Source organism: Panthera pardus, unplaced genomic scaffold, assembly GCF_024362965.1.
Source record: "Panthera pardus isolate Hobbes unplaced genomic scaffold, ASM2436296v1 HiC_scaffold_12, whole genome shotgun sequence".
Classification (NCBI taxonomy): Eukaryota; Metazoa; Chordata; class Mammalia; order Carnivora; family Felidae; genus Panthera; species Panthera pardus.
Window position 1 is genome coordinate 58414223 of NW_026526677.1, and position 27908 is coordinate 58442130.

The 27908-nt window shown below is 39.4% G+C and overlaps 1 protein-coding gene across 1 annotated transcript; it reads left to right on the top strand.

Annotated features, from left to right (window-relative positions):
- On the top strand, positions 1-27342 carry SPCS2 (signal peptidase complex subunit 2). The gene is made up of 5 exons (XM_053900102.1): positions 1-140; positions 17852-17935; positions 18767-18926; positions 20287-20422; positions 26565-27342. Exons 1-5 carry the CDS (start codon positions 27-29, stop codon positions 26749-26751), a joined length of 681 nt encoding a protein of 226 aa, XP_053756077.1. The 5' UTR covers positions 1-26; the 3' UTR covers positions 26752-27342.
- The last annotated feature ends 566 nt before the right edge of the window (positions 27343-27908 follow it).

Consider the following 27908-nt stretch of genomic DNA (forward strand, 5'->3'; position numbering starts at 1 on the left):
GGGAGGGAGACACTGAGGCAGACAAGATGGCGGCGGCGTCTGCACAGGGCGGGAGGACTGGTGGTGGAGGAGGCAGCAGTGGGGCTGGCGGTGGTCCCAGCTGCGGGACAGGCAGTAGCCGCAGTGGCTTGTTGGATAAGGTGAGGAGCCGCTTTGGGGGGACAGCCGAGACCTGGGGAGGCCCGGGAGGCAGCGATTCCACCTTCCCATCCCCGCCCCCCTTTTCTTCTGTGGCTTTTTCAGCGGGTTGTCTTCCCCTGGCCCACCCTGGGAACCCTACGGGCGCTTGTAGCTCGATCTCCATAACTCGAACCTTGCCTCATTCCCTTCAGGTTTTCTTTCCTTCTTGGAAGTGTGCCTGGTCCTTAACGCTGGCCACCACAGCTTTTTGGGATAATTTGATTATTCCCACATTTCAATGCAGCCATCGTTTTCCTCGGAGGTGCTGGGGGTCACAGTTGATGTGCCCATTTCACTGGGAAATCTGAAGCCCGAAGGAATGAAAGCAGCTACTCGAAGTCAGTAGTCCCCAAACTCCCCATCACGGTCACCACACTTGGGTGCTGTTGCAGATTTTAAGTGCTCCTTGACCTTTTGCTTACTCAAGTTTCTGGGTGTTTTATCACGGTACTGCTATTACTGAACTTCCCTTATTGGGATGACAGGAAGCCTTTGAGATTGTTTTTTCTCTGGCTTTCTTCCCACTCCCCCCTCTTTTTCCCCCTATGCCTGCCACTAATTGCAGTCAATGAGTCGGATTCGTGAACTTGCTGCATGCTCTAGGTTGCCTCTTTCTCTCTCCGCCAATCCATTTTTTTGTTTTGTTTTGTTTTGTTTTTTAACTGCGGTCCTAGCAACAAAGGCTTAAAGGAATAGAAAAAGGGAAAACTCCTCTGTTGGGCCTTCTTGCCCTTTGCAGAGCATCTTGTTAGAAACATTTGCAAGGAGTACTGGTTCTGCCTCTAATTAGCTGTGTGACCTTCAAATAATGCTTTGTTCTCCCTGTTGCTTCATCTGTTAAATGAGGGACTTAGCCTAAAGTGCGTTAGTCCCTTCCAGTTCTCTCATTGTGGGGGCCCTGGGCCAGTTTGATGAGAAATATTAAGTATGGAGCTTTTAATATAATAAATAGGATTTCTTGCTTTAATCGAAAGCAGCTTTTGTTGGAATTCCTTGTGCCTAACATATGGTAGGTGCCTAAGAAATGAATATATGATCATATTGAGGGGTTCAGATCCAGGTCTTTTTGCTTCTAAGTGTCATTGGTTTTGAGTCGCATGGTTCTCACAGTCTTAACCAATTAAAAAAAAATTTTTTTTTAATGTTTATTTATTTTTTAGAGAGACTGAGCACAAGTGGGGAGGAGCAGAGAGAGAGGGAGACACAGAATCTGAAGCAGGCTCCATCCAGGCTCTGAGCTGTCCGCACAGAGCCCAACATGGGGCTTGAACTCACTAACAGTGAGATCATGACCTGAGCCGAAGTCACTCAACCGACTGAGCCACCCAGGCACCCCAGTCTTAATCATTTTTAAGAGAGGAGAACATGTTCTGGGAAGTGGGATGGTAAATTGCTCCAAGACACGTGAGAGTATTGGGAATTGATAGTCATTTTTGTACACAAATCCTGCCTTTCTGCTGGTGAGCATCTCTCAACAGCCTGTGCTTATCCTGTCCCATTGAGTGCTCTTGTTTTCCCTCTGTTTAGATCATTACCAGCAAACATTACGCATGGGTGTTTCTGTTAAGGTAATGATTACTGAAAAGTATACAACATCATTGCATTATTGGCAGAACCTGGATTTGAGGATCATAAGATTTAGGCTTTGAAGTAGCTTTGTTAATTTCACCCTGTATGAGGCCTGGCAAGTCAGTTAACCTCACTAAGCTTAATTTTCTTCATCTGAACTAGTACAGTTTTGGGGAGAATCAAATGAGGTGATATACATGAATGATCTCTTTGACCTATAGTGTCTAATACATATGTTCAATGGCAAAGGAAAACATAAAGAATTCTGTCAGAAAGTACTGGAGGCAGGAGGTGCCTGGGTGGCTCCTTCGTTTGAGTGTCTGACTTCGGCTCAGGTCATGATCTCACGGCTGGTGAGTTCGAGCCCCACGTCGGGCTCTGTGCTGACAGCTCAGAGCCTGGAGTCTGCTTCGGATTCTATGTCCCTCTCTCTCTGTGCCCCTCCCTTGTTCATGCTCTGCCTCTCTTTCTCTCAATAAATAAAATATTAAAAAAATTTAAAAAAAAGTTCTCAGAGGGGTGTCTGAGTGGCTTACTCGGTTAAATGTCCAACTCTTGATTTCCATTAAGGTTATGATGATCTCACAGTTTGTGGGTTTGAGCCCCACGTCAGGCTTGTGCTGACGGTGTGGAGCCTGGATTCATTCTGTCTGTCTCTCTCTCTCTCTCTCTCTCTCTCTCTCTCTCAAACTTAAAAAAAAATAATGTAACTCAGTATAGCTGATTATAGGACATGGAGGTACCCAATATATTAAAAGTATTTGGTGTATTCAGATGTGTGCTTTTTACAGAAGTTCAAATGCAAGAGAGAACGATCCCTGAGATCTACTTGATAAGCGGGTGAGGGCCCCAGGGGAAGACCTCGTTCATGTCTGAGAGTGGAGCTAGTACCTTATTTTTGAAGAGAGGACAGCATACTAGGTAAGAATGTCCTTGAGCAAATGGTAGTGCAGATGGTGCCTGATGTTTTGGGTGGTGAGTTGACTGTGGACTGTCCTAAGAGACCTGTAGTGACATGAAGGTAGAATCAGATTGAAGAGGAAATGGATTGCTTGGAGTAAGAGTAGGAAGCTGTTGAAGGTTTTGAGACTATATACAGTGGTTTTGGAAAATTAGATAAGTTGAAGTAGAAATTAAAAGTCTTCTGATAAGGCCTTATACCTTACTAGCGTATAAGATTTATTTAAAAAGAAAGGCAAGTTTGAGTTCTAGTGCAGCATGATAAAGGCCACATGGCCTTGGATAAGTTGCATGGTATTACTGAACTTGAATTTCCTTATGTAAACAATGTGGATTCCCATATGTATTATAGGCTTGTTGTTAATATTAAATTGTACAGTTTGGTAAATGTTCTTTGTAAATGGCTGTGAAGAGAAAATGACCAGGTGATGAGAACCCCAACTTGAGCAGCAGAAGTAGATAAAAGGCCTCACAAAGGAGCACTCGGCAGAATTAACCCAAGAAGTGAGGGACCTAGGGGAGAGACAATAAGTCAAGATGTGTTTAGGTGCTTTTTCTCAGAAAACATTATTTTAGCTTTACATCAGGTTGTTCCTCTAATTTCTCTAGCATTTATTGCACATGGGAATTAAACTGTCATTTAATATGACCTGACCTACTGTCTTGTATTTTTCTACCAATTTGTATTTGTCCAGTTTCCCATGAAAGGTTCTTATAGTTCTCTGAGGTGATCAATACAGAATAAATACTTACAGCATTGAATTTAGCAGACACAAAACCTTCAGATCTGCCCCCTCCATCATCAGAAACTGCTTTTGAGATGGTGCCTCTAATTGTCTGAAAACTGAGGGTACTATGGAAGGGAAACATGGGGAAAAATGTTATTCTCAGTGGAGCAGGATCTAAATGAATAAATAAGTTTTTGCTCTGTGGGATTGAGAGGCTGTTACCTTACAGCCTCTTTAATTTTATTTGTCTTGATTTTTTTAAGGGCTTTTATTTTTATTTCCTGCAGCTGTAGTGGCACTTCCTGTGAAGAAATGTAATAAAGAGATGCAAATGTGCTTCTAGCTTTCTGTAAGCAGATGTGAATTTCTGTGCCTATGAAATTGAGAACAAAGCAATTCTACCTTCCTGATCTTAAAAATAACTATGCAAATATAATTTTTCAACTTCTATCACAGAATAATTTAGATTATTGCAGTAAGATTTTTTTGCCCACAAAATACATCAAAGCATTTTGTTCTACATAGCAGGCTGTAAAGAAAAATTACTTGCTTAATTGTTTTAGCTATTAAAATTGACATAGGTATTAAACCATGCTTTCCAGAACTATATCCAAATCCTTTTAGCCTTGTCCATGGATTTCTATCTCCTGGATGAATTGTTTTGGCTATTAAAATGTGGTATTAAACTGTGTTTTTTATTTTTATTTTTTTTTAATTTTTTTTCAACGTTTTTTTATTTATTTTTGGGACAGAGAGAGACAGAGCATGAACGGGGGAGGGGCAGAGAGAGAGGGAGACACAGAATCGGAAACAGGCTCCAGGCTCCGAGCCATCAGCCCAGAGCCTGACGCAGGGCTCGAACTCACGGACCGCGAAATCGTGACCTGGCTGAAGTCGGACGCTTAACCGACTGCGCCACCCAGGCGCCCCTAAACTGTGTTTTTTAGAAACTATATTCAGACCCTTTTAACTTCATACCTGAATTTTTGTCTCCTGGCTGGACTGTTCATCCTGATCTTAAAGCACAGCTTTTATACCTTAGTAGTTGAGAACAAAGGCTCTGGAGCCAGGCTGTATGTCTGGCTTTGAATCTTGCCTCTGCCACTTAGCAGATTCTTAGCAGTATTCTTCTTAGCAGTATTCTTGGCAAGTTAATAAATCTCTTTGTGTCTCAGTTTCCTCATCTGTAAAGTGGGAATAATAATATTTACCTTAGAAGGTGTCTGGCACTATATATCTGGCATATAGTAAGCACTTATCTATTTGTCTATATATAGCTGCTGCTAATTAGCTGGTTACTCTGGGCTTCAGCTTCCTCTTTTTTTCCTAACATGATATGAAGACATCAGACTCCGTTGGGGTTTTGGTTAAAAATACAGGTTTCTGGACCTCATCTCAGACCTGAATCAGATTCTCTGGAGGTGGGACCTGGACAGCTGCATGTTTTTACATATAGCTATTTATTTATTTACATATTTATTTCCTCTATATTTTAATATTTTTTTAATGTTTATTTTTGAGAGAGAGAGAGAGCGCAAGCAGAAGAGGGGCAGAGAGAGAGGGAGACACAGAATCAGAAACAAGGCTCCAGGCTCTGATCTGTCACAGCACAGAGCCCGATGTGGGGCTTGAACTCACCAGCCGCGAGATCATGACCTGAGCTGAAGTCGGACGCTTAACCGACTGAGCCACCCAGGTGCCCCTCTACATTTTAGTAGTTACTTCCGGGTTGAGCACTACTATCTTAGATTATTTTTTAAATCCTTTCTGGTTCTGATATATTAAGAGTTTTTTGTTTGTTTTGTTTCCAGCTGTTCTGTTTAGTCGGTAGTGGTTTCTCTAAAATGTTTATAGTGAAGAGACATTGAAGCTTATCTGTGCCAGCCTCCTCATTTTATAGACATGGACACAGTTGAAGAGGGGGAAATGAAGCAACTTGCCCAAGCTGACACACTGAGTTGGTTACAGTTCTCAAACCTGGCTTCCCAGTTCTTAATCCAGTGCTCTTACCTTACTTCTTAAGTACGTTGCCTCTCATACTGGAGCAGGCCATGTGATAACTACTGCGGTAGTGAAAAGAGTGTCTATTTTGAGGTTGGAAGACCTAGGCTCAAGTCTTGGCTTTGTTACATATCAACCATGTGTCCTTAGACAGGTCACGTATCGCCTTTTGCTGTCCTCCATGGTATCTTAGCTTGCCAGATTTCTGGGTGGCATGTCTGGACCCTGACCTACCTCTGACAAAGAAGATGAATAGTTTTATGGCATTGCTGTAATTGTATGTGTGTGTTTAAAGAAACAAGGTGCTGGCTTTTTAACATTGTCTTGCAAACTAAACTTTATTTTTTAATTAAATGTTTATTTTTGAGAAAGAAAGAGAGCTTGAGCAGGGAAGGGGCAGAGAGAGGGGGAGACAGAGAATCCCAAGCAGACTCTGTGCTGGCAGCTCAAACCCACAAACCATGAGGTCGTTATCTGTGCCGAAACCAAGAGTTGGATGCTTAACTGACTGAGCCACCCAAGCATCCTGGAAGCAGAATTTTAATAATATCTCAAAACTCATTATTTTTTACTGCATCAAACTTAAAAACTCTTGTGTCAAGGGACACTATCAGGAAAGTGAAAAGGTAGTCCACAGAATGAGAGAAAATATTTACAAATCCTATTTCTTATAAGGGCCTAGTATCTAGATTATGTAGAAAATTTTACAACTCAATAACAAAAAGACAAACTGATTTCTAAAAGAATAAAGGATTTGAATGACCTTTCTCCATATGAAGATATACACATGACCAGTAAACACATGAAAAGATGGTTAGCATCATTTGTCATTAGAGAAATGCAAATGAGAACCACCGTGAGATACCACTGAGATGGCTATAATAATAATAATTAAAAAAAAAAAATAACCATTGTTGACAAGGATGTAGAGAAATTGGAACCCTCCTACATTTCTGGTGGGAATGTAAAATGATGCAGCCACCTTGGAAAACAGTTTATCAGTTCCTCAGAAAGTTAAACATAGAATTACCATATAACAGTATATCCCACTCTTGGGTATAAACTCAAGAGCACTGAATATATATGTCTGAATAAAAACTCGCACACGAATTACCATAGCAGCATTATTCACAACAACCAAGAGGTAGAAGTAACTGAAGTGCCCAGAAAGTAGATTAGTGGTTGTAGGGAGCAGGGGATAGGGAATGAATACTTGTGGTTATGGGGTTTCTTTTTAGGGTGATGAAAATGTTCTAGAATTAATGGTGATGATTGCACAACCTTGGTATAATAAAAACCACTGAATTTCACATTGTCATTTTTTTTTACATTTTATTTATTTTTAAAAATTTATTTAAATTCAAGTTAACATACAGTGTATGAATCAGAACCCAGTGATTCATCACTCATATAGTACCCAATGCCCATCCTAACAAGTGCCCTCCTTAATGCCCATCACCCGTTTAGCCCAGACCCCCACCCACCTCCCCTCCAGCAACCCTCAGTTTGTTCTGTGTATTTAAGAGTTTCTTATGGTTTTCTTCCCTTTCTGTTTTTATCTTATTTTTCCTTCCCTTCCCCTATGTTCATCTGCTTTGTTTCTTAAATTCCACATATGAGTGAAATAACGATATTTATCTTTCTCTGACTCTTCTCACTTAGCATAATACACTTTAGTTCCATTGACGTTGTTGCAAAAGCAAGATTTCATTCTTTTCAACTGCCAAGTAATATTCCTATGTGTGTGTGCACACATATATCTTCTTTATCCCTTTATGTATATATACATATATATCCCTTTATCAGTCAGTAGACAATTGGGCTCTTTCCATAATTTGGCTCTTGTTGATAGCGCTACTGTAAACATTGGGGTGCATGTGCTCCTTCGAATCAGCATTTGTGTATCCTTTGGATAAATACCTAGTAGTGCAGTTGCTGGGTCATAGGGTAGTTCTATTTTTAATTTTTTGAGGAACCTCCATACTGTTTTCCTGAATGGTTACACCAGTTTTCGTTCCCACCAGTAGTGCAAAAGGGTTCCCCTTTCTCTGCATCCTCGCCAACATCTATTGTTTCCTGACTTGTTCATTTTAGCCATTCTGACAGGTGTGAGGTGGTATCTCATTGTGGTTTTCATTTGTATTTCTCTGATGATGAGTGATGTTGAGCATCTTTTCATGTATCTGTTAGCCACCTGTATGTCTTTGGAAAAGTGTCCATTCATGTCTGCTGCCCATTTCTTCACTGGGTTATTTGTTTTTTGGGTGTTGAGTTTGACAAATTCTTAGATAGATTTTGGGTACTAACCCTTTAACTGATCTGTCATTTGCAAATATCCTCTTCCCTTCCATTGGTTGACTTTTAGTTTTGTTGATTGTTTCCTTTGCTGTGCAGAAGCTTTTTATCTTGATGAGGTCCCAATAGTTCATTTTTTGGAATTGTACATTTTTAAATGGTGAGTTTTATGGTATGTGAATTATATCAATTTTAAAAACTCATTTCTTTTTGTCTTTACAGTGTTTATGGAGTATCCTCTAAAGTTTTCAAATTATTACTATTTTCTTAGCCAGTCATTCACAATTATTTAAGAGTGATATCACAGATGTTACCAATCTCCATCTGTCCAGCCCCCCCCCCCCTTTTTTTTAGCAGTTGCCTACATTGTTTCTCTGCTCTGACCTTTGTTTTGTCAAATTTCACTAATAGTTTTTCATATTATTTGACCTTTCAGTAGTATTTGACTCACTGAACACTTCTTTCTTGAACTTTTCTCTTTTTTTTAATGTGGCTTCTAGAAGATTATTTGCCCCTGATTTTCCTCCACCTTCATTGGCCTCTGTATTATTGTTACTGTTTTGTCTTCTTCCTGACCCGTAAATATTGGCAAACCCCTCTCCTCTATCTATACTCGTCCCAAGGAGATACCAGTGTCATGGCTTAAATACATCTGTAAGTTGATGACTTCCACATATGTGTTTTCAACCTGGATCTGTCCTCTGAGCCCCAGACTTCTGTGTCCAGCTGTCTACTTGCCATCTTCACATGGATATCTCATAGGCATATTAGACTAAATAGCCAGAGTCAGTCTACTTCCAGTTTCTCTGGTGTTGCCACTAATGTTCATGTTCATAATTAACACATGGTAATTTCTAACTTCCAACTTAACTCCGGTGATAAATGCAGCTGTTAATAAGCCACTCATTCATCAAAGAAAATTAAGTAATTTTCTTTGCAGTATTTCTTGGTCATTTTTATAAAAAATAGATTGAAATTGAAAATTAAGTATGTTGCCAAGAGCTATAATCTCTCTCTTTGAGATATCATGGTATTTCCGAGTTGGGATCTAAGTTAGGTGATGGTGCACATTCTCAAGACAGACATCATTTTCTCCCCAGATTGAACATTTTTTTCTTATTTTGAACTTACTGTCTTTTCATCTTTTGCTAAATGTGTTCATATGGGTGGTGGGGGTCCATATTTCCAAGTCATATAGTAATCTCGCCTTTTGACTTTACCGTCAATTTTCATAATCTCCTTATTTTGGTTTAGAAAATTCTGAAATCCGTATGACTGGAATTTAAACATCTCAAACTCAACATGTACAAATGGGTATTTCTCCTTTTTGCATCTGTGTACCTTCTCTTAGAAAATCACGTTAGCTCAGTTACCTAAGTCTGAATTCTTTTATCCCTTGGCTGTTGCTCTTATTTAGGCCCTGCATCTTAATCAGTCATCTGAATCTGATGTGTTTATCTCCATTGTTAGTCCTCTCCAGACCATCTAGCAGGTTGCCACTAGAAATGGCTTTTAGGGTCACCTAGGTGGCTCAGTAGGTTAAGCATCTGACTCTTGATTTCTGCTCAGGTCATGATCTTATGGTTCATGAGTTTGAGCTGCATGGGCTCTGCTCTAATGGTGTGGAGCCTGTTTGGGATTCTCTCTCCCTCTCTCCCTCTCTCCCTCTCTCCCTCTCTCCCTCTCTCCCTCTCTCCCACTCCCCCACTCCCCCACTCCCCCACTCCCCCTCTCCCCCTCTCCCCCCTCTCCCCCTCTCCCCCCCTCCCTCTCCCTCCCTCTCAAAATAAATATTTTTAAAAATGACTTTAAAAAACAGAAATTTGATTATTTTGTTCCTCTGCTTAAAGTATTCTCAATTGTTTGTCTCAGAATAAAGTCCAAGTCCCTTAACATAGTAAACTAAACAAGACTATCTAGGATATACTCCCTGTTAAGTGCCTCATCTACTACTTTTCCTCCTTTGGAGCCTATATCCCCTTTCTAAACTGGGAGAGACCTTACAAAGAAGGGAGAGAAAAAGTGTTAGTTTTTCTTAGAGCCATACTCAGCTCTTTGTAAATCAGAGCAAGGTCCTTCTATTGGCACTAATCTCTGGTAGCCTTCATCTCTTCAGTGTGAATCTTTTGAGCCTTTGTCAAGCTTTGTGTACTGGCCTTTGTGAAGCTAAGGAACTTCATGAAGCAATCCATGGAGATCTTTATCACTACATAACTTATTTCTGTTTCACTGCTATTAGAGTAAGAAAATAGAAGTGTTTATGTTATTTAATACTCAACACAATTTTGCTTTGCTGGACATACCTTAATGACCAAGGATTTTGTCCTTTTTTTCCCTTTAACGCCAGAAGATGCATGGGGAACAGGAAAAGCTTGTAATCCTTAAATAGGTTAAATCAAAAAATACCTTTCTGTACTATTTACATAGTCTCAAGACCTGGATTATGTTTAATATCCTCCTGAAGTCCTTAGAAAAGTGAAGTTCTTTTTTTTTTTATTTTTTTATTTTTATTTTTTTTGATGCTTATTTACTTTTGAGAGAGACAGAGACGGAATGCAAATGGGTTAGGGGCAGAGAGGGAGGGAGACACAGAATCCGAAGCAGGCTCCAGTCTCCGAGCTATCAGCACCAGAGCCCGACATGGGGCTCGAACTTATGAGCCGTGAGATCATGACCTGAGCCAAAGTCGGACACTCAACCGACTGAGCCACCCAGGCGCCCCGAAAAGTGAAGTTCTTAATGCCATATCTGCAGTGAAGTATCTTTGTAGAACTTTTTATTCATATTTGCAGCAGAGCATTGTAACTGAAATGAGTCTTTGTAATGTTTAGTCAAAACCATCAAATGCATTTTTTTGAGACGCCTGTGTGGTGCAGTCAGGTAAGTGCCCTACTTCAGCTCAGGTCATGATCTCATGGTTCATGGGATTAAGCCCCACATTCGGCTCTGTACTAGTGGCACAGAGCCTGCTTGGGATTCTCTCTCTTTCTCTCTCCGCCCCTCCCGCCCCCCCCCCCCCAAATAAATACACTTTAACAAAAAGTTTAAAAAATGCATATTTTCTGTGGACTGGTTAGCTGTCTAGATCTGGCAATAGGTATGCTGGTCCAATAAAGTGTTTTTATTTCTTAATGTTGGTACTGACAAGGAAGTGATTTATTTTAAATGGGACTTTTTGAGCTATATTTTCAGTTAAATTTCAGTTGGTTTTAAATGGAGGGAAATGGAAAATTCAAAATCTATTTTGTGGGTTTTGTTGGTATATTCAAGATTAAAATCATTTTTAGATTCTTTTTATGTTAGCTATAACTTATCAGGTAGGAATCAGGATCCTCTATACGGCTATCACTTCAGGGATTTATGTCTTTTTCTTTTGTTTTTGATAGCTAATAATTCCTTTCCTTATATTTTGTGGGAAGCACCTTATACTTTGTGGGAAGCAGTGTGGAATAATGAGAAAGAGAATGGGTTTTGAAATCATGAAAACTCCGTTGAGTCTGGCTTTACCACTTCCTGTCACTTTGGGCAAATTTCTAAAACCCTTATTGTTATCTATAAAAGAAGGATGTTAGTCAGTTTGAGCTGCCTTATCAAAAATGCCATAGAACGAGTAGCTTAAACAACTGAAATCTTTATCTCATGATTCTGGAGGCTGGGAAGTCTGAGTTCAGGGTGCCGGCATGGGTTCTGATAAAGGCCCTTCTGCTTGCGGACAGCCTTCTTGGATCCTCACATGGTGGAAAACAGAATAGAAACAAGCTCTCATGTTCTTGAAAAAAAAGTTTTGTTTTTTTTTTTAAACATTTATTCATTTTTGAGAGACAGAGTGTAAGCGGGGGAGGGGCAGAGAGAGAGGGAGACACAATCCGAAGCAGGCTCCAGACCCTGAGCTCTTAGCACAGAGCCCAATGCAGGGCTTGAACCCACGAACTGTGAGATCATGACCTGAGCCGAAGTTGGACGCTTAACTGACTGAGCCACTCAGGCGCCCCTTGTGTCTTTTTGTAAGGGCACTAATCCCTCCCATGAAGGCTCTACCCGCATGACCTAATTACTTCCCAAAGGCCCATAGCCCAATACTATCACATTGGGGTTAGAATTTCAGCATCTGATCTGTGGGGAGAGACACAAACATTTGTCCATAGCAGATGGTAATTGTTCTTAGTAGCGTTATCATAGGGATTAAGAGAGATGGTGTAGGGGCGCCTGGGTGGCTCAGTCGGTTAAGTGTCCGACTTCAGCTCAGGTCACGATCTCGCGGTCCGCAAGTTCGAGCCCCGCGTCGGGCTCTGGGCTGATGGCTCAGAGCCTGGAGCCTGCTTCCGATTCTGTGTCTCCCTCTCTCTCTGCCCCTCCCCCATTCATGCTCTGTTTCTCTGTCTCAAAAATAAATAAACGTTAAAAAATAAATAAAAGAGATGGTGTATATAAAACATTTAGCACAATACATAGGACACATTGTGCACTCAGTAATAGCTCTGGTTATACCTCCCTCAAATTCTGTGGATAAGAACCAAGTGAGATTACTTCAGCCACGTATACATTTGTTAAATTTAAACTGAAAGTTAACATTTTAGAAATCTTTTCCTTTTTTTCTTTATAAGATTGTTTAGACATCTTTTCAAGAAGTAGCTGTTGACACTATGTTATGTCCCTGACTCTGAGAATGTAAAACATGTAGTCCCTGTTACCCAGTGAGGGGGATGTTATATAAATCCAGCTAACTGTGATGCAGTATATTAGCTTTGCATAATTAATAGCAACAACAGTAGCTAATTTTTAATAACTATTTGTGTGTACCAGGCATTTTGCTGTTTTTTATTTACAGTATTTAATCCTCATACTAACGTGTGAAATAGATATTTTTATCTTTATTTTACAGTTGAGCAAACTAAAGCTATAGAAAGATTAAATTATGTGCTCTTGCAAAAATAAACATTAAAAGAAAGATTAAATTATTTGCCCAATATCATCCATTAAATAGGAAAGTGAGAATTAAAACTCAAGTAGTCTGACTCCAAAGCTGTATCTTTTAACCACTATATTGTTCTCCTTTTCATAGTAAGGGCTGCCTTATTAAGTAAGAAAGAATGCATTTGCCTACATCTGTAGTGAATCTAAATTCAGTTAGGTTCTGATTTGAATATAGTATGTCTTTGAGAAGAAGGCCACAGACAGAATCTGCCTTGGGGTTGAGTTCAGAGATTAAGGCAAGTAAAAGTAAGTTTCTATCACTGAAGAAGGGACAGTTTTATGGTGAACCGTGTGTTTATAAGTTAGCCCTAAGTAATTTAGTTGCCGGTCACTTACTGTCTGTGTGATGCTTAATATCCCTGGACTCTAGTTTTCTAATCCGAAGGACACTGGTTTCCATATTGAGAATCTGCTTAAGGCCTATCAGTGGTACTAGCAGTTTAACAGTGGATGCGAATTGACCTGCATAAGGGATATCATCCTGAAATTTTTAGACACACAACATAAAGAACTTCCTGTAAGGGAAAGAACATTGTATATGAAGGATCAGGAATCAGAATGGCTTCAGGAATCTCAGGAGTCCCTTAAACTCTTGAGACAATGGAATAAAACTTTAAATTTTTTGAAGAGAAATTATTTATATTAATTGTGAGGGTAGACTAAAAGGATGTTTTCAGATGTGTAGTCTCAAAATTGATTTCCCGTGTGCATTTTTCAAGGACCCACTAGAGGATGTGTTCACCAGATCAAGGGAATAGTAAACTGAGAAAAGAGTAAGACATGGTATCTAAGAAAAGGGGGTCCAGGGGCGCCTGGGTGGCGCAGTCGGTTAAGCATCCGACTTCAGCCAGGTCACGATCTCGCGGTCCGTGAGTTCAAGCCCCGCGTCAGGCTCTGGGCTGATGGCTCGGAGCCTGGAGCCTGTTTCCGATTCTGTGTCTCCCTCTCTCTCTGCCCCTCTCCCGTTCATGCTCTGTCTCTCTCTGTCCCAAAAATAAATTAAAAAAACGTTGAAAAAAAAAATTAAAAAAAAAAAAAAAGAAAAGGGGGTCCAGCCCAAGAGGAGGTTATGGGAACCCCCAGAGTGATAGTGAAGGGAAATTCCAGGATGATAGCTATACAGAAAGACTGGAAGCAGTCCACCCAGATCAAAGCAGGTCAGGAGGCTCTAAGACCAATTACTCCAAAAAGATGAAACTCACAGAATGATGAATACTTTCACACATATTGACAGGAAATTTAAACAATTGGGTGAGAATTTGAAATATCACTATATTGATGATAAATACATTGATTGAAAACAACAACCAAAACAACAGTAGCTCCAAGGAAAACAAAAAGTTACCAGGAAAGAAAAAGTAATCCTAGTATAATACATGACTCATCTGTGAATAGCATTTATGATTATAATGTACAGTTTGGATAATCTAGCCAAAATTAAGGTGTAAGACCAAATCACTAGTGATCTACTATGATGTATTAAAAAGATGGTGGTGGGGGGAGCAGAGAAAATTAATGTGAGTGTGGCAGGGGATGAAAGGGCTCAATTTCCTCTTTTGTTGTGAGAAGTCAATAGATTTAATGCCAAAAACTGAGAAATTAAGAAATAAGAATGTAAACAATTTTTAAAGCAATACAGAAATGAATATTAAAAAAAAAATTCAGCCAAAAGGAGATAAAAGTAGTGTCTGAGGAGGGGAATTGACAATAGCAATGGTCTTAAAGTCGATGCCTATGATTGTTGATTGGGCCCAGTATACATGTATCTGTACCATGCAAGAGGGAGTGTGGGAAAGAGGAATTGTGTGAAGTTACAGCATTGCTATATCTTAATTGGCAGTACTGCCTGTATCAGGGATCCCTAAGTCCACTTGGTTCAAGTGATTCACTAGGACTGATTCACAGGACTGAGTATGTAGTTTTACTTGTGGGCAAGATTTATTTCAGCAAAAGGAAGAGGTGCATAGGATGAAGTCTGGAGGAAACCAAGTACAAAATTCTGAGAGCCCTCTGCCAGTAGAGTCCTAGAAATTGTGCTTAATTCCTCCAGTAACAGTATGATGTGACAGTACGTATGGAGTGTTGAGTGTTGTCTGCCAAGGAAGCTCACTACAAACTCAGTGTCCAGGTTTTTTACTGGGAGCTGGTTAAGTATGCACCCTCTGCCTAGCCTGTGGCAAAATTCCAGACTCCTAGAAAGAAAACTCGTGTGTAGCATAAACTACATCATTTATACAAACAGCTGAAGCACAATGAGCCACTCTTACCAGTTAGGGAAAGTTTTATATCCGTGTAAGTCACTGTTTACCAGCCAACTTTCCAAATACCAAGCAAGGGCCAGCCTTTGAAGCAGGCCTTTCTAAGGATGGCGGTCTCAGGCCTATCTTAGCTCTTTTCTGCACAGACCTTTCTTGGTAATTTATCCTGTGAGGTCCCATATGAAAGAAACCAACCTTTGCTTTGTCTTTTTATTACAAAAGGAAAGCAATTGCCCTTATGGTGTAAGAAGATAAGAGAGAGAGGGAAAAAAAAGTTTCTTAAAATGCTCTGAATAGCAGGAGAGAGAAAAATGGAAGAGTAGTATACATTTTAGTTGAGCAGTTTTTGAGAATGACAGGAAATAAGTCAGAAAAGTAAGCATCTAATGTCCACCCTCCTGCCCTTTTTCTAGATGTGTCTCTGTACTATAGCAGAGATGCTCTTTTCTCTGAATAGGCTAAAGGTTTTCATGCACACAAAACGGATGATGCTCCCATCTCTTCAGAAATCATAAACTTTGTGAGTCAGTGGAAATGTTCCTGTGCCACTTACTGAAGATTGCTTCTAGCTGCCAGACAGTGGAGGTAGAGCTGGGGCTATTTCAGCACATGCTGTAATAGCTTCCGTGTTTTATCCCCCCAGATTGCTGAGAAATTATCCTCTAAGTTGTAAAGGCATGTTTCTTTAATGTACTGCAGATAGTGATGTGTAGCTGAGTGTCTATGAGAATATGATTTTTTCTTTTTGGAATGACCCCAAAATGTTTTAATGACTTTGTTTCACAAATAATTTTAATTATGAATTCTGGCTGTGCAGGTTCTTTCTTTTACTTGCTGTTATCAAAATGGTATTTGCCATGAGTAATTTTCTCAAAGAAAGTTCTTGTTTTTATGAGACACCAAAGGCAAAAAACCTTGATTGACTTTTAATCACTTGAAGTATGGCTGTTGTAGTTCATGTTTTTTCTCTTAACAAACTTCACAGAACAGTTTTTCTTTTTTGTGTAATAGTACATAGGATCACAGTTTTAAAAAACAAGTTTGTTGTATTATATTTCTACAGATGTTTAGTCTGTCTCCTTATTTCTCATATGCAGTGTCTGAACTTGTGCTCAATCAGAAAGATAAATATGAAGTTCTGTTCTCTTTCTGTAAAATCTATTCCAATTTTGTATTGGCCTGCTGGTTTGTAATTTTTATGAAATGCGGTATTCGCTTGATATAAAAAACTAAGAGTTGGGCATTGTGCTGGGGCACCTGGGTGGCTCAGTCGGTTGAGCATCTGACTTTGGCTCAGGTCATGATCTCAGCTTGTGAGATCACGTTGGGCTCTGTGCTGACAGCTCAGAGCCTGGAGCCTGCTTTGGATTCTGTGTCTCCCTCTCTCTCTGTCCTTCCCCAGCTCATGTTCTGTCTCTGTCTCTCTCAAAAGTAAATAAACATTAAAAAAAAAAAAAAAAAAAAAAAACTTAAAAAATTTTTTTTAAAGTTGGCATTGTGATCTATAAAAGACAGGTTTATCAGATTATTTGTAGCACCCTGTTCCACTTAAGCTTTGTTCATGGAATCACTTACATTTGAGAATTGTTTTTACTATATGAAATGTTCACATGTTTAAAAATTAAAAAGGCATACATTAAAGAGTCAGTCCCACCCACGTCCTTCTACCTTCTCAAGATATCTGGGTACACTACAAGTTTGTTTAACCAGTCCTCTGTAGTTGAGTACTTGAGTTACTTTTTGTTGTTACAAATGCTGCTTCAGTGAGTGGCCTTGTATATTATTTCCTGTGTATGCAGATAGGGACAATTTCCCAGAAGTGGAATCCAAGGTGCTAAATTGCCTTAGTAGGTGTTATACCATTTTGAATTTCTACCAGCAATGTGTGAGACAATCACTTGCTTCTAACTAGCACAGTATTGGAGAACCTTTCTAAACCTCTGTAGATGAGAGAAATTGAAGTGGAGTTTGTCCAAAGTCCTATAACTAACTAATAATAGGACTTGATTTTTAATTCAAAATGTTCTTTCCAACAGACTACACTGGATTTGCTGTTTTCCTACAGTTAAGACATACTGGTAAAATATAAAAGTTGTTAGCTGATGAACATGTATTAAAAGAGATGTTCCTCATCTTGTTAGTGTCTGAAAGTTCATGGGTGTATATTGTCTGAGTTTTGTGGTCACAGAATGAAAGGATGAACAAGTGGAGTTCTTCCCTATTCCCACATTTGGGTGAAATGGGGATGGGATATGTGAGTTCACACTGTAGTCTCTGTAGCCCAGATTGAGCTTTCTAGCATAGAAGACTGGCAACATCATATGAGTACCACCTGATTCTAGTGACCTAATCTCATTCAATTTCATTTTTAAGTGTTTTGTCTTTTAGCTGTGTAACATCAGAGGACAAAGAGTAAATGTTACATGTACTTGAAAGATGGTCTTGTTAAGTAAAACTTCAAATAAATTTTAAAGATCTAATTGGCTTTATTGATCGATTCATGAATCAGGCAGCATTCCATCTAGCGGGTAGAGGGAAGCTCCAAAAGGCTACAGAAACAAAGATTTTTAAAGCTAGAGAGGGAGTGGAAAAAAGGAAATTATTAGCAAAGAAGCCATTGTTTTAAGCAAGATCACCCTTAAGTGAATGGAAGGGGCCTATCAGTAAATTTCCTAGTGCTGAACAGGAAATTCCTGTATTAACTGGATATATTTCTGGGGAGTTGAAACTGCAGTTAGGTACTAGGTCTTAGTTTACTGTCTTGAGTCTTTAAAGTGAACACTATTTGGGACCTGTGGTGTTGTTTTTTAAACACTTAAGGAAGTAGTTCGTGTTACTTTCAATAAGATGCCATGCCTGGTGATGCACAACTTTTCTGTTTTACAGTGGAAAATTGATGATAAGCCTGTAAAAATTGACAAATGGGATGGATCCGCTGTGAAGAATTCTTTGGATGATTCTGCCAAAAAGGTATTTTCTTTTTTTGTTTTAAATTTTTTAATTTTTTTAATGTCTGTTTATTTTTGAGAGAGGGAGACAGAGTGCAAGCGGGGGAGGGGCAGAGAGCGAGGGAGACACAGAATCTGAAGCAGGCTCCAGGCTCTGAGCTGTCAACACAGAGCCCGACATGGGGCTCATACTCACAGACCACAAGATCATGACCTGAGCCAAAGCCGGATGCTTAACTAACTGAGCCATCCAGGTGCTCCAAAAAAGTATTTTCTTGAGGTAGGGAGTCTGTTAGCATATGTACAGCTTATGGCACATCTGCAGGATCTTTTTCTTTTGTGACTGGGAATGACCGTAGTTTTTAGTTGTAGGAATTGAGCCATAAAGCAGTTTCTAAAATCCTTAATGTTTTATGAGGGAATATGCATTAAAATGTTAGCTACCTCAAGCTTCTGTCAAATTCTCTAATTTTTGAATTACAGAAAGCTGGTAGTTTATTGTTTTTGAGGTTAATTAGCCTAGAGCCAACAGGGTTGAGGGGAATATAGGATATTCATTCATGGTTGGTCATCTCTCTATTTAAAAAGGGAAGAGAAACTTCCCTTCATCCCACAGGAAAAGTTGAGGATTAAAAAAAAAAACAAAATGTATGAGAAGTTAATGAACTTTTTCTCTGGGATCATTGTGAACAGCTTGAGTCTTTTTTGCTTAGAGTGGTGAAATCCTGATTGGAGAGAACTACTTGGTAATTTATATGATCCTTAATATAACTTTTACATGGAAATCAAGACTAAAAACAGGTACTAGGAAGGAAGCAATTCTGTGAGCTTGATTCCTTGTTCTTTTTACTAGGTACTTCTGGAAAAGTACAAGTATGTGGAGAATTTTGGTCTGATTGACGGTCGCCTCACCATCTGTACCATCTCCTGTTTCTTTGCCATAGTGGCTTTGATCTGGGATTATATGCACCCCTTTCCAGAATCTAAGCCTGTTCTGGCTTTGTGTGTCGTATCATATCCTTTATCTATGCTCAGGTTTGTTCTCTAGTGACTGTTTATTAGAATCTCTACTGATCATCCTCCCTGCTCCCTACAAAAAACAAACTTTGATTCCGGGGCCTGCCACTGTTAGAATTTAACAGTATGAGCCATGGGCATCTGTAGTTGTAGGTAGTAATTATCATTGATATTTTAGATTTAGTGTGGTTATTTTATCTTTAATTCTGTTTACTTGTAAATGTAGAGGTCATTATAATCCATGTGTGAGTGCCTAATAGCAAACCACACATTATAGTGAAACCCAGTTCTTCTCATTTCTAGCCTACCGCATTTCCATTGGACCCAGTTTGCTTTAAGACACTCATTCTGGGATATTAGGAAAGGATCAGATTTTGGAGATTCAGGTTTCCTTGAAGCTGAAGGGCTGGACTGAGAGTTAGCATGAGTAGAGGTGTGGCTTGTATAACAGTGGAATTAAATCCTATTCTGGAGCTGGAGGACCTGGGTTTGAAATGGAAGTTGTTTTGTGGTCTTGTGCTAAGAAGAACTTACCGGAGTCTGCTTGAATGCTGCTCAGTTACATATATATGCAATAGACATTCAGAATTACAAAGATTTTTTTCTTTTTTGAGAACGAGAGAGCGAGCTCATGCTTGTGTGCATGCAAGCCGGAGAGAGGGAGTGCTCAAGCTTGTGTGCTCAAGCCAGAGAGGGGCAGTGAGAGAGGGAGAGAGAGAATCTTAAGCAGGCTCGGCATCCAGTGCAGAGCCCACTATGGGGCTTGAACTCATGACTGTGAGATCATGACCTGAGCCAAAATCAAGAGTCAGGTGCTTAACCAGCTAAACCACCCAGGTGTCCCTGAAATAGTTCTTAAAAAATGTACTTTGGGAATTTTTCTTCTAGCAAGCCATTTAATAAAGCAGGCCCTGATTAAAAATGGTATTCTCCAAATTGATCCCAAATTATAGTCCCAGAATTGGCACCTTGACTTCTTTCAGTAATCAGATAAATCATCCCAGTATGAATTTTTTCACCATTAAGGTGGTTCCAGAGAATATGTTGTAGGTTCTGGAGACAATCCCCAAAGGAATTCCAAAAGAGGTTTAAACAATGAGAGCGACATAATTGTAAATATATGACCTCCCAAGAGAACTACCGTGATAAAATTTCATTTGTTTGGTGTTTAAAGTAAACATGATCATGGTATTTTTTATAATTGTGTCAGTTCCATATGTAATGGTAATGACTCCCCTGTGCCCAACACTAAAAATGCATACACACACACACACACACACACACGTACAGATATATATGTATATATGTGTGTTCTTTTGTGTGTGTTTGTGTGTTTTTTCCTTAACTTTATCTGAACCTATTTTGTGATGATGGGGATCCTGACCATTTATACCTCATATAAGGAGAAGAGCATCTTTCTTGTGGCCCACAGGAAAGATCCTACAGGAATGGATCCTGATGATATTTGGCAACTGTCCTCCAGTCTCAAAAGGTATGACTGTCCTCAAAGACTATTAAATTCTGCTGTTGGATTCTCTCTGGGAGTTGAGTCATTTTCAACAGACTATTTTATTGTATGCTTACTCCATGCAGATCATAGTACCAGTCATGTAAAATGAAGAAAGGGGTATGAATGGTCTAGAAGGTTTTTCCTAACATTGTACTTCTGAGATTGTATTATCACAGAAGTGCTCTGAGGATAAACTGTGGGAGGAAGTACTTTGGTAGAAGGATGAAGAATGAGTCTCTTTCCTTGTGGCCAATAAACGGAGCCAATTAGAATGCAGAACTAAGAAGGCCAAAAGTGTGAAGTGAATTATCTTTGAAGAACCCCATTAGCTTCTATATCTTCCGTGATCTTGACTACAGTCTGTGTAGTCAGAAATTTTTGCAGCAATGTACTGGGCAACTCAGAGAATCACCTTTCCAAATTCCTGACCAGCTGTGGGTATAACTTAGTACAACTGACACCTGAGGTCTTTTTAGGTATCCAGAGCTGGGTTTAAGTTCTAGCTCATCTCTTTCTAGCTGTATGATGTTTGGTATATCATGTAAACTATTTGAGCTTTAGTCAAAACCGGATCAAGAATGACTCATAGAGTTGTTGGAAAGATGCCAGCTGGTACATATACCAAGTATAAAAATAGCAAACGTTGGTGAAGCGTTAACCATATACTGGGTATCGTGCCAAGTGCATTATCTCATTTAAATCTTAGAACCACCCATTTTATAGGTAAGAACACAGACCCAAAGGGTTTAATTAATTCCTAGAGCCCAAAAGTAAATTCTAGCTGGTATTCCAGCCCATATCTGAGCCCAGAACTCACGCTTTTAGTCACTATCCTAAAAACACATGGGACAGTTCCTAGCACATAGTAGGCTCTCAAATTACAAGTATGGTTATTCACATATATGATGGTAAGCATAGCATCAACACCAAACAGCCTCTCCTTACTGGCTTGTGCCAATGCCTATGAGGAGGAGCAGAATATGATTCTGATGTTCTAGCTGGGTTCTCCTGGCAGGGCCCCCAGCTGCCCTTTGAACTCAGCCATCATAAGTGTGTACCTTGTGCCAGGTCCCTAAAACAGTTGTAGAATTCTAGACCCTAGCAGCATCTTGATTTCATTATTTCCATTCACGCATTTCATCTCATTCATACACACATTCTCATTTTTTTGACAGCTTTATTGAGATATAGTTCACGTACCGTACAGTTCACACATTTAAGTGTACAGGTCATTGGTTTCTAGTGTGTTTTCAGATATTGCAACCATCACCACAGCCAACTTTAGAGCATTTTTATCATCTCAAAAAGAAACCCTGTACCCTTTAGCTATCTGCTCCCCTGCCCCCCCCCCCACACACCAATTCCCTCAGCCTTCAGTCACCATTAATCTGCTTTCTGTCTCTATAGATTTCTCAGTTTCAGATATTTCATGTGAGTGGAATCATACAATACATGATCTTTTGTGACTGGCTTCTTTCACTTAGCATAATGTTCCAAGATTCACCCATGGTGTAGCAAGTGTCGATATTTTATTCCTTTTTATGCCAAATATTCCATTACATGGCTATACCACGTTTTGTTAATCCATTTATCAGTGGATGGACATTGAGTGGTTTCCACCTTTTGGCTATTGTGAATAATGGTGCTATAAACAGTCCACCTACAAGTTTTTGTGTGGATATAATGTTTTCATTTCTCAGGTAACTTACCTAGGAGAGGAATTGCTGGGTCATACGGTAACTCTTTTAATTGCTTGAGGAGTTGCCAGACTGTTTTCTGTAATAGCTGCACCATTTTCAATCCCACTAGCAGTGCACGAGGGTTCTGGTTTTTTCCACATTCTCTGCTGATTTTTACCAGCTGCCACATTATTGTTTCCTGTGGTGAGGAGGTATGCCACCTCTGTTCCTTCTCACTGCACTTAAATATAGACTCTCTTCTCTTTCCTTGAAGATAGCTCCTGGCAAAAAAAAAAAAAAAAAAAAGAAGAAGAAGAAGAAGAAGATAGCTCCTGGCTCATTGGCATTCTCTCTAACATAGCTCCTTTGGAAGTCTTGGTGATTTCATTATCCAAATAGTTGATAATTCCTGTTCACTGGCCTCTCCTCTGATCATCTTGTTTTCTACCATGGCTCAAACACTTACTTCCCTGGACATATCCTAAACCTTGCTGATACTGGTAACTAATTACCTTCAATGATTTCAGTTTCGGTATCCTGCTCTATGACCGTTGCTTCCAATTTTTCTAGTTCTCTTGTCCCAGTGGTTCTTCAGCCTCACTGGCATCTCTAATGCATTGAGCCTCCCACCTTTTCACTGTCTCTATCTAATGCATTGAGCCTCCCACCTTTTCACTGTCTCTTTTGTCTTTTATTGTCTTACTTCCTCCTTACCCATCTTCGGTTCCATGGCATTTCTGTAGTCCAGTTACTCTCACTGTCCTAAAGCACCTTTTATACCTTCTCCTCTGTCTTCATACCTATCCTACTCTCTCATATTTATCCTCCTATTCTTTTGTTGCTGAGAAAATCAAAGCAGTCAGAAACCCCCATCATTACCTGCTTGTGGTGCTCATCATAGTCTGTTTCTTCCGGAGTTCCCATCTAAAGCCTCCTCTCCATTTATCCACTAGCTTCTCTCCCTTCTCATTTACATGATGTTTCCCTCTCTGCTGGATCATTTCTTGTGGCATACAAACATGCTGTAATTTCTTCCAACTAAAAAAATTGGTTTTGTTCTCCTTATTCTCCCCACATGGTCTTATTTCTCTGCTCCCCATTTCTTCTCTCTGTATCTCTTGGATCTGTTTGTCTTTATATCTCTTTCATCCTTGTACTCAATCAGCATTTGACAGTGAATCGCTCACTCCTTGTTACACTTGCTTTTTAACTAGGTTTCTAGGATACCATAATCTCCTAATTTTCTTCATACCTTAATGTCTGCTTTTCTGGTCGCTTTTGTGATTCTTCAGTATTTGAAGGAACAGCTCTAAATTTGAAATGCCACACTAGTGCTTGTTCCTAGCACCTCTTCTCTATCTATATTCACTAAGTGTAATATTATCTAGACTGTCAAGACTTTAAATACCATCTTTATACTGAAAATCTCTAAATCTGTATTTTCATCCTAGACCTATCCTGAACTCCACTTTTCTGTTTGACATTGGATCCTATTTAGCATTTCAAAATTAACATATTCAAAACCTAAGCCTGCTATCCCTCATCCAAACCTGTTCTACCCCCAGTTTTCCCATCTCAATAAATGGCATTTCCATCCTCCTATTTACTCCGGCCAGTACTCGGTCATTTTCACTCCTCTCTCTCAGACTTTCCAATAGTCTGTCAGCAAATCCTGTCAGCTCTGTCTTCTAAATATATTCAGTCTGATCACTTGCCATCTCTACTGCTACCCTCATCTCTCAGGTCACTATAATAATGTCCTCATGGACCTCCACAACTGCTCTCCCTGCTCATAGTCTATTTCCAGTACAACAGGCAGAGTGATCTTTTTAGAGCATAAGGCACTTCAACTCAATCCTCCGTTCAAAACCCTGTCACTCTGAGAAAAATCTAAATTCCTAAGTCCAGCTTAGAAGTCTATACTCATCTATTCTCTGCACCCCACACATAAGCACACATACCCCTTATTTCCTGTGGCTCTCCTCTCTCATTCCATCACGTTCTTCAGACATTCCAGGCATGTTCTTGCCTTAGGGCTATTGCATTTGCTGTTTCGTTGCTTGGATTATTCTTTTTCCAGAAAACTTGTTCTTCCTTTCTTTAGGGCTCTGCTTAAATATCTGCTTAGTGAACCCTTTTCGTGCCTACTATATTTAAAAGGACATCATATTTTCTGTTTTATTGTTGGTTCTTTCATATACGCTAAAGTCCCAAAAGACACAGCTTTGTCTGTTGTGTTCACTGCTGTATATCCTTAGCATCTGAAACTGCTTGACATGTGTAGTTGGTACTGAATAAGTATTACATAATTATTATATAATAACATTTATATTTTCCTGAAAATATTTTAGATGTAATTGTTATATATTACATGTAAGTTACATAATATATAATAATAAAATATTAATGAGTATTTATTTCTAAAGTGCATCAGATCACAACTCATCAGATCATGTCCTACCATCAAAGCCATGGAACTGCCAGTGAAACTGGGCCTAAAAGTCCCAAATTATGGAAATCGACTAACAGCAGTTGGCTGGAGTTTGAGAAAAGTTTTGAGGTGTTGAAAATAGTTTAAAGACCATCACTCACAGCTATTCAGGTTGGGAATAACTGGCTAGCCAAGGTTTTTTTTTTTTTTTTAGTATGGTTGACACATGGTGTTATATTAATTTCAGGTGTACAGCATAGTGATTCAACAGCTCTGTAGGTAGCTCACCAGTGTAGCTGCCATCTGTCACCATGCAGTGCTGTCACAGTACATTGACTATACTCCTGTGCCTTTTGTCCCTGTTACTTATTCCATAACTGGAAACCTGTATCTCCCACTCCGCTTCACATATTTTGCCCATCCCCCAGCTACCTCCCCTCTGGCAACCATCAGTTTTTTCTCTGTATTTACAGGCCTGATTCTGCTTTTTGTTTGTTTATTCATTTGTTTTGTTTAGATTGTACATATAAGTGACATGATGTGGTATTTGTCTTCCTCTTTTTCCATTTAGCATAATACCCATAAAGTCCATCCATATTGTCTGTCCTGAATGAGGATCTCATCCCTTTTTTGTGACTTTCTTATCTATTCATTTGTTAATGGACACCTGGGCTGCTTCCATATCTTGGCTCTTGTAAATAATGCAGCAACAAATACAGGGCTATTTCAAATTAGTGTTTTCATTTGGGGGGGTGGGGTGGCAAATACCAAGTAGTGGAATTACTAGATCATATGATAATTCTATTTTTAAGTTTTTGAGGAACTTCTATACTGTTTTCCACAGTGGCTGCACCAATTTACATTCTCTCCAACAGTCCACAAGTGTTCCTTTTTCTTCACATCCTTACCAACAATTGTTATTTCTTAGACAATAATTTATTGAGCTATGATTTTTTTGAGCACTGGTTAATAATAGGTACTGTTTTAACCATGGCAGTGATCTTGAAAATTATGTGGTAGTTTTCCTATTTTAAACATGCAGAAACACGCTTAAGCAGTTGCTTCCGTAAGGATAATAACAGCTTGACAATCTACTGAATGTGCCCTAATTAAATGGAGACAAACTGTTAGGTCATGGTCAGGGGAGGAATGTCAGCCTGCCAGAGGTTGATTTTTATTAACACTTTTGAATTGGTGGATATAGCAAAGGACCTCAAGGTACCTTAAGGTGTAGGTAAAGAATCTCTAGAATTCATATAGTAAAAGATACCCTCTGTCCTAGAATAAGGTAGAACCTGGAACTAGATTGATTATAGAGAACAAGCACCGAGCAGCCTAGAATTGGTGAATATCTGTGAAAACATGAGTTCTTCATTTATTCATAAAAATTTGATTGTCTACCAAGTGCTAAACTAAGAGTAGAAAACAAATAAGACAGAATTCTTGTCCTCAAGAATCTCTGAGTTTAGCGAAGAGCACAGATACACAAACATCCTTTCAGTAGATAATTTCATTGACCACATAGGAGCTATCATTAGACCTTGCATCTGATAGGTGCTTAATAGTTGAATTGATGATTGATGGTGCAGTGTACGACAAAGGTGAGACATCTGACCCAGTTTGGGAAGGCTTTCCCAGAAAACTTTATGCCCTAATATTAATAAATGGGAACTAGTCCGGTGAGATGGGAGAGAAATGTCTACTAGGAAGACCCTTCTAGCATAATAAGGGCAAAGTCCAGAGGTAAGAGGAGTGGTCTGTATAACTGAACAGTCTATGACAAGGTAAAGGAGGTGCACAGTAAGGCAGACATGGTAGTACCAATGAATCAGAACTTGTATCTTGAAGGCAATTAGGAACCTCTGGAATTTTTTTTTTTTTTTTTTTTTTTAAAGATCTGTGTGTGACCTACAGCACCAGTAGCCAGCTCAGTCCTTTCTTCAAAAACAGTTGATGCTCTAGTATTACTAGTTGAATCTCTATGTTTGGGTTTTGACTTCTTATCTTTGCTTAGGTTTGATGACAAATATACTCTGAAGTTGACCTTCATCAGTGGAAGAACAAAGCAGCAGCGAGAGGCCGAGTTCACCAAGTCCATTGCTAAGTTTTTTGACCACAGCGGGACACTAGTCATGGATGCATATGAGCCTGAAATATCCAGGCTCCACGACAGTCTTGCCACAGAAAGAAAAATAAAATAGCCAATTTTAAAAGCAGCCATCTTTCTGCTGGATCATGCTGAATTTTGGGATGAGGGAGAAGGAAGCAGAGAATTTAAAATGGATAAAGTAAGATATGTTAAAAATGTCCCTGTTTTGTCCTGAAATTTTAGTCCATTCTGGATAAATAGGATTTTCTAGTTCAGATATGAGAAGTTGTAGCTCTGATATCTAGCTTTAGCCTCCTAGGTCTGCTGATCGTGTTGTTTTGATTTGCTTTTCTAGAAAAGCATTTTTGCTAGCCATACAGACTTCTTCTTACCCAGCAGTACTTTATATCACATAGCTTTGTGCCATGCAGCATTTGAAGACTCAATTTTTAAAATTGTTAACCTATTGCTGACCTTGTTGTGTTAATTCCTGTTTCAACAGCTATTTCTCTTAATTCAGGATACAACTTCTTGTGTATGACAGCTTTCCTTCACACACCATTTTTGTGGGTGTGTATATATCTGACTTGGGGGAGAATTGGGAAAAAAACCACAGCTTTTTAATTTGTTTAAAACAGACCTTCTGCCTGTTACATTTTGTGCTTTTAACCAATTAAAGAAGCCAGTGGCATTTTTAGTTTTATATTGTCTTGTTTTCCACTAGTATGTACCTGTTGATTTGTTTGTGCCCTTTATTAACTGCCATTTTCTAAAATTTTTTTCAATAAAAGGAAAGAAGATGTGAAAAAATGGAGTCATAGTCTTGATGAAAGGAATGAACAGAGCAGCAAGTGTTAACAGGCTTACTACTATAGGTTCCTTTTGTTTTCTAGGCTGTTTTACTGGACAGAAACCTGTGTGAATCTGTTGGTGAGGAACTGCTAGCTCTCCAGGGATAACAGTAATGACACAGTACTTTGTGCCCAGCCAGTGTTCCAAGTACTTGACGTGTATTAACTCATCAATGCTCACAGCAGTCCCAAGAAGTAGGGACTGTTACTATCCCCATTTTATAGATGAGAAAACTGAGGCACAAAAGTTGAATAATTGTCACACAGCTAGTATTAGAACTGGGATTTAAACCTGGTTTGTGTGGCTCCAGAGTTGTGAGTTGGCATCTTTTCCAGTATTTTCCCACTATAGTCGGAAAAAGACTGAGCACTTGCCCAACTCCTTTGACCTGTAGGAATATTGTCCCTCTGGCTCACA